The sequence below is a fragment of the Drosophila gunungcola genome (genome assembly GCF_025200985.1).
Source record: "Drosophila gunungcola strain Sukarami chromosome X unlocalized genomic scaffold, Dgunungcola_SK_2 000056F, whole genome shotgun sequence".
Classification (NCBI taxonomy): domain Eukaryota; kingdom Metazoa; phylum Arthropoda; class Insecta; order Diptera; family Drosophilidae; genus Drosophila; species Drosophila gunungcola.
Window position 1 is genome coordinate 558508 of NW_026453195.1, and position 7516 is coordinate 566023.

Below are 7516 nucleotides of genomic sequence, written 5' to 3' on the forward strand. Positions count from 1 at the left end.
ATTAAAAAGCTTTTGTATGCCAACATTAACAAAGTTGGGTAAAAGGAAACTTATGACTATTAAACCATTTGAAAATGCACTCAAAAGTATTTTATTTTTATTATTTTATCTTGATTTGATGTTTTAAGATGGGTTATCGATATATATATATATATATGTTCAATTATGTTTAAAATTAAAATTAATTAAATTATGGTCACATGTAGTTTAGGTTTTGATGATTTAAGGTACGTTACCAAGAGATTTGTTTTTTTTTTTTGTTATCAACACAAACTGAGCGGTCGAATGGCCATCAAAATCTTGGCTATATTGTCCCTCAGAACGGGACTCATGGTCCGCTGTTTCTCCAAACTTCCTGGTTGCGCATGGGCCTGCGACAGCTGATACAGATCGGCGTAGTACTCCATTCCGGCAATGCCCACGGCATTGAAACTGGCCGACACCTCTGTGCAGTCGATGATCGAGGTCTTGAGCGGGGTGACCAGCAAAGTGGAGTAGTACGGCACCTTCTTGCCCTCGATTAGTTCACGAACGAGCAGGACGGCAGTTCGGGAACCAGCCAAAAGGTTCCAACGCGACCAACTGAAGTTATGCGACTGGGCCAAAGTGGACAAGCACGCATAGCAGTGCATCTCCATCACGTAGTTCTTCTCGCAGGATCCCTCCGTGTAGCAGAAGGCGTCCTCGTCTGGAAAAATATCCACTGCGGACAGGATCAGAGTGGCCTTGAGCTCCGCCAGCGATAATGTCTTCCCAATCATATCGGTAATGCCCTGAGTGCTGCCACCCTGAAAATTGTTGACTGTATAGCCCGATTCGGTGATGGTCATATCCAAACTGATCAGCGAGGCCGTAAAACTGAAGATGATGGTGCCAGGACTAGGAAATTGAAATGTTAACATTGGCATACTTTCATTATAAACCTACCAACTTTTTCATATCTGGCCGAAGGTCCCAAGTTTGATAGGGCATATTGCTGTATTTATTCAAAGCGAATCCAAAAATACCTGTATTCGGTAGGTTTTTGGTTTATTTCATTTTTTGATTTTGTGCTATGATTTTCTTACCCAATCTTCCCGTTCGGAATTGAATTGAGAGCTTGTCCTCATTAAACTTGGTATCGTGAACATCGCGAGTGCTCCATTTGCCCTGAGTTATTGCTGCCGCATTACTCATTTTCTGTTTGCTATATATTGAGGTTTAAAAAGGAATAATATAAATAAATAATGTGGAAGAATTTTTATGCAGATTCTACACCCAAAAAAATTGTCATAGAAACAAACTATTGAATTTTAAACTATTCTGTATTCAAAATTTCTCACTAAAACTTATGTGGCTTCCAAAAACGACGTATATAACAGTTTTTGACTCTTCGGCTTAGAAATAAAACTAAAAGTATAAGGATTATATTATTTAGTATTGAATTAAAACTTATACTTTAATACAGTCTGTAGTTTATTTTCAAGACACACTTTTTAAAAAAGAAATTTCAGTTTTTGTTTTTTGGTGTGCTTAATTTACCAAATCCCCCCATTTATTAAATAGAACCCAGATCTGTGAGTACCTATCGCTTTGATCCTTCTTTATGTGTTATTTAAATATATATATATATATATATATTAAATATATTTATAACATAAAACCCAGATCCATCGATCTGTGATTACCTTTCGCTGTCACTGTTGTCACTTTTACTGGGAGGACCCAGCAGGTCGTGCAGCGTATTTCCCGCCGTGGAGGCTCCTCCTTCGAGGAGCTCCACCAGGCTGTCCACATCATCGTCGTCGTCCTCGCTGCTGTCCATGCTGTTGGAGCGTTTGGCTGTGGCCTCCGGTTCGGGTTCCGGCGGGAGCTGTGAGTCCCGGACAAAGGAGATACCCGTATAGTAGGCGAATGCGGCTGCTGCCGCGGCGGGTTGCAGCACATCTACTAGCTCCTGACTAAGTGGCTGCAAATTCTCCGCCAGATCCTCATCGTTTTCCACCTGTCTGCAATCTTTCTCAGCTGGAAGTAAACAAAAATAGAACCCTCAAAGAAATATCTATTGAACTAAGACAAAAATGGAACATTGAAAACAAAATGCCAAGAATAAGTAATTTAGGTTATAGTTGCCAAAAAATTGGCAAATATTTTTTGAAATCTGCGGTCTGTGGAAAATTTGAGCAAAGAAAATAAGGACTTCTTAGGTAACGCTTAGGACAAATTTTAAGGCAATTGTTTCCTTCAATTTAGTTTTAATATAAATATTTTTTGACTTTAGGTCTTAAGTTGTCCAAAACTAAGGCCAAATCCTATTGCCAAAAATGACCCAAAATTAAGGCAATCAATTCTTTAAGCTTCATTTTAGGTCAAAGTACCTTAAAATTCAGTTAATTTTTGTTCTCTTTAGAACATTTTTTCTTCTAGATGAAAGCGCAAAATATTTAAAGAATACCACGTTTTTCTTGCTAGTGTAGTTTTAGGCAGATATATCTTACCCGGCTCACTCGCCCGCGAGCCAGTCGGCGAAAGCTGCTCGGATATCTGCTGGATGAGCTCCTCCTGCTGATCCCTTGGCAGTTGCAGTCGCCACAGTCGATCCATGTCCTCGATTAGCTGGGAGAATAGGTAGCCCTGGAGGTGGGCCGGTGGCCCAGATCGTGGTGCCAGCTGCCGGAACTTGAGAAGCTTGTCGAAGCACAGGGGAGGAAACATTTCGGCTGGCTCCTCGGTGTCCAAAAACTCGGCTCCCAGACCCGTTTTGTTGGACCGCAGCTTCTGAAGCTCCTTCGGTATCGCCAGTTGATCGTCTGTTTGTTCCTTGCCCTGCTGACCCAATCGGATGTGGGTTTGTCGGGCCAAAAACATCACTTTCCGGTGTCGCAGACCCGTGGACATGATCGGCGTCGATTGTTCCAGGCGAACGCAGAATCCCTGGGGCAAACGCGGTACCACAAAGTCCTTGACCAGGCCATACAAATCCACATCGCTGGGAATGGCCCGCAGATCGAAATCGTTTATTTCCCGGAGTACCTGAAGCCGTGATTCTCCGGGAATGTCCGATTTCTGGGAACGCAGACGCGCCGGACAGCGGGGTGAACTCTTCAGGGGACTGGGTTGGGCGTGCGTGGAGAGGGGCGTGGCCTCGGTGGGCGTGGCCGTGGTTTCAGCCGCCGTTCCGGTCACCGCACCCGTGGCATCCGCCTCCGCATCGGCCTCAATGGGTGATTTCTTCGACTCCGGCTTCATGCCATCGGCCAGCTCCATTTCCAAGGTCTCCACATTCGTTTCCCAGCGACAGGCCACTGGTGGCTCGAACCAAATCACCGAGTCCGGTAATCTGTTATGGTTATTTTTAATAACTAAACTATATATTTTGAGGAGTGACCGTACTTACTGCAGAGTGACCAATGCCAGTTTGTCCAGCGCCGCCTCAATCCATCGCATTTCAGCTTCAATCTCCTCGGGCAATCGTCGCACTCCGGGCAGAACTGGAGGTGGTGGCTTGTAGGTCTGGTAGTACTCCTTGTGCACCAAACTGTTGGCCGAAGTGACTGGAAGTAGTCAATGAGACAGAAAAACCGACTATTTTGTTAAGATAATGATCTAATCCATTCACTCTCATTATTCTTTTCAAAACATTTGTTCTGTCCAAATTTCGCAGTTTTTAAAAGGGGTTAGATCAATTACTTTTGCAAAAAATGGGACAAAAATTAAAATTGTCCAGATTTTAATGCCAATTAATTACAAAGTTTTACAGATACTTCCACGAAGTTATGGCATTCCATTATATGACCATTAATTTCATTTAAATGCCCAAAATAATGATATCTAAAAAAATCAAGGTTTGGACTTTTGGCAAAAACAAAAAAAGTCTCTAATAAAATTTTTTTTTGGAACTTTGCCAAAACTGGAACATGGAGCTAATGCTTATTCAAAATGTATGCCGAAGTTGTATAATTAATTGATACTCAACTGGTGCGAATGAAGGATCTTGCATTTAGCTGCTTGTCCTGCTGCGGAGTTTCGAGGAAGTCGATGCAGTAGACGCCGCCAATGATGCGGTACTTGCGCAGATTGACGTCCGTCTCCAGCATGCCGTAGGCCTCCGGTCCGATGGCCCGTCGATGGGCCTTGCTCAGCTCGTCCTCGTACTCGGCATACAGCTTGTCCACGTCGTAGGTGCGCTCCCTCGGAGGCTGCGAGCTGGCCGAGTGCTGGTCCTGGGTGAGCTGCTCCAGCTCCGACAGGGGAATCTCCCGGCCGCACTCGTCGAGCATCGCCTGCAGGATCTCCTTCCGCTTGCGCCACTCCCGCTTTGTCTGCCGCAGGATATCTGCAGGCAAGGCATCGAATTTAGATTGCATTTTATGCTTTATATGGGCCTATTTAATTTTCGTTTTAAAAATTTACAAAAATATTAAACTATAGGAAATATTTTTTACCAGAAATGTGATGAATTACTATACTTTATAACAATATACATTTAAATTAAAAAAAGCCAAGCCAGGTAAATCACTTTTTATTATCAATTTATGATGACTACTTCATTATCATAAAAAAAGTAATGCTCAAAAAATTACATATATTACTAAGGTTGTGAAATAAAGGAAGAAGTTGGTTACTTAAAGATGATTTTTTAAACAAATATAACTTACTAGCATTTGCAGACCGTGCATGTTTCAAGCAAAAACTGCTGCAATAGTCACTAAAGTGATCATAATTCAACCTGAGACCCCGCAAAGCTGAGCTCTGCAAATAAACCGTGGGTGGCAGTGAGATTTGCATTTCGATGGTTGGAAAGTCGATCTCATTGTGCGCGGACTGCTCGCCAATTCGGGCTTTTGGATTGAGGGCTCTGGGAAATAGTTTCAAAATACATAGGTTTCAAATACATAGATAAATAGCTAAATATATATAGATATATATAAATATATAGATATATAGAAAATACTGTATTGGCTTACATTTGAGCATCTTTGGAGAAGGTCCAGACAAAACTCTGGAACACATCCGAGGTGTAGATGTGTTTCGACACACCTGGCCTATCGATTCTGCATAAAAGTTTAATTGATTTATGTTTATTATTGAACTTATATAAGTCATTTCATGACTTTAAATCATTATAAATGATCTTCATGTAATAAATACAAAAACAAAATACTATAACCACTGAATAAAATAAGAAGTCGCTTTTAGCTATACAGGAAAATGTGAACACGTTTCAGAAAAAACACAAATGTGGTTTTCAGATTTATTATAAAAATTGAAATATAATTGAAGATGTTATTAAAAGCAGATTTTGTGTTTTCGTTTCTTGTTTGTGGCCTTATAAAAGTACTTAATACATATTTTCTGAGGCTTTTGAATTAAAAGATTTATTTAAAGATAATAGAGATACTTACTCCATATCCCTTTCAATGTGTGACATGGTCTTGTAGGTGAACTCATCCAGATGTTGCCTGAGGAACACCCGCATCTCGGTCTTTAGCTTCACCAGATCGGCGGCAATGAGGGCCGATTTTTGCTTGAACGGCAGCATTTCATCCAGCTCATGAGGATCTGCCATGTTTATAGATATTTGGAATAGTTTATTAAAAAGAGAGAGTGGAACCTACCCCCAGAACCTCCTGAATTCTCTGGGAGTAGACATCGCCCAGTCGACCCTGTTGCTGGCGCAGCGAAATCCTGGTCAGATCCGGCACCTGGGCATCCTGGGTCAGCAGGGTGCGCTCGTCGGTGCGCAGCAGCCAGTTGCGGGACTCCAAGTGCCGCCGAGCTATGTCCGTGTGCCACTGGTGGATATACTTGCGTAGGTCACTCGGACTGGCCGCATTCGGCAGGCCGTTGCACCGCATGAACTTCTCCCAGTCCCGCTCGTGCCGCTCCCCATCCTTGATGGCCTCGATGGCCGTGCGCACGGCGTCGAAGAAGAGCATGCTGTCCTTCAGCTGCGACCGCCGCAGCCGGTTCTCGGCCACCTCCTGCTGCTGCCGGTGCTTCGCCTGCTCCATCTCCAGCTTCTTGCGCTGACGGGCCTCCTCCAGCTTCTTGAGTCTGCAAAGGATTGAGGTTTTCGATAGTGAAAGAAAAGCATTCTAAAGTTGTTGCCCAAGAGTCAAAATTTTAAAGAGCGAACTGAAAAAACTATTTGTCCTCAAAGCAATAGCAATTTATTTATTTATTTATTATAAAATCTGTAAGTCTCTTAAAAAAAATTGATGCCAAAAAGCATTGTTTTTCGAGAACAAAACAAAAGGATTTCAATGATTAAGTATGCAAAAAGTTCATGAACCTTGAATTTTAAGAAATGTGCTATTAATAATCTGAGGCGGTAAATTCTGTGAAATGAAAAGAAAATTTATTGAAATACATTTGGAACCTTCCTGGAAATACCTTTAAATTTCTTTTAATGGTCTGTTTTCAAAACTGATGCTCAAAAGTCATGGTTTTCGAGTACAAAAGTCCAAGTAAAGTCCATCAAATTAAAATTTTAAGAAATATATTGCCATTTATCAAATTTATCAGTATTAGACGAGAATAGACCGTTATTTCTAACTAAAAGCTTGAATATTTGTTAATTAAAATAGCTTAGAAATAAATTTTACCAAAACTGCTTAAAAATGTTTGACAAGAAGCTAATAAGCTTTTTAAACAAGCTATAAGAAAATTCTCAAAATTTAACAAAACAGTTCTGTGCCAAATTTTCCTCTTTCCGAAAGACTTATTTGAATTCCTACTTATTTATAGAGTAATACACTTGAAATAAAAACGTGTTTTGGTATGGATTCTTGGGACTCACTTCTCCTTTTCCATTTCAATCCGCATGAGCTCGGCCTGCTCGGCCTCCAGACGGGCCTTCTCCTTCTTCGAGAGCTTCTTTTTCGGCGGCTGTTGTTCATGAAATTTGCATCATCATCATCATCATGGTCATAATCATTATGATAATTAGCATTTTGAAGGGGGCTAAACTAAGCGTTTGACCCGTGGCCATCTTACCATCTTATCCCGTTCAGTTCACCCATCCAAATGGAGCCTTCGCCACGTTGCTATTGATCCAACATGACTCCTGGCAACAGGGAGCTCGGTGTTTGTGTTTTTGTTGTTGTTTCTTTTTTGTTAGCTGCCTGGGCAACTTTGGTGGCCGGTAAGCAATCCTTTCTGGCCACGCCATAATTTGCCTAATTAAATATTCAATGGGAGCTTAGCTCCGTTGGCCAAAAATGTTTACCGAAAATCCCCCGTCAGGTTGCGCGTGGCAGGAAACTATTCTTTGGGGGGGGGGGGACAAAAATGCCAGGTGACACGGTTGATTCCCCCAGGATACAAGGATTGGATGGGATTGGATGGAAGGGGGTTTGGGGATTCCGCATCCTGAGATGAGAAGACAGCGATGCTTCGGAGACTTTGGGGAGTTGCGACAGCTTCGTCTAGAAAGTCACCGGAACGAATATCGATAAATCGGTTGTGTCATATTAAATACGAAATCGGGGGAATTTTGATTAATAAGCTATTAGTATTTATAAGCGAATGTGGT

General features: G+C 41.9%; 1 protein-coding gene across 1 annotated transcript; it reads right to left on the reverse strand.

The window, feature by feature from the left end:
• Window positions 1-263: 263 nt before the first annotated feature.
• Window positions 264-7010, reverse strand: LOC128261113 (dynein axonemal intermediate chain 7 homolog). Its single transcript, XM_052994593.1, has 13 exons — window positions 6979-7010; window positions 6782-6870; window positions 5594-6036; window positions 5385-5541; window positions 4947-5033; window positions 4638-4837; window positions 3956-4315; window positions 3377-3533; window positions 2478-3319; window positions 1668-2004; window positions 1068-1186; window positions 932-1007; window positions 264-879 (listed from the first exon to the last, which is right to left on the reverse strand). The coding sequence occupies exons 1-13, from the start codon at window positions 6979-6981 to the stop codon at window positions 264-266; spliced, it is 3486 nt and encodes a 1161-aa protein (XP_052850553.1). The 5' UTR covers window positions 6982-7010.
• Window positions 7011-7516: the final 506 nt, after the last annotated feature.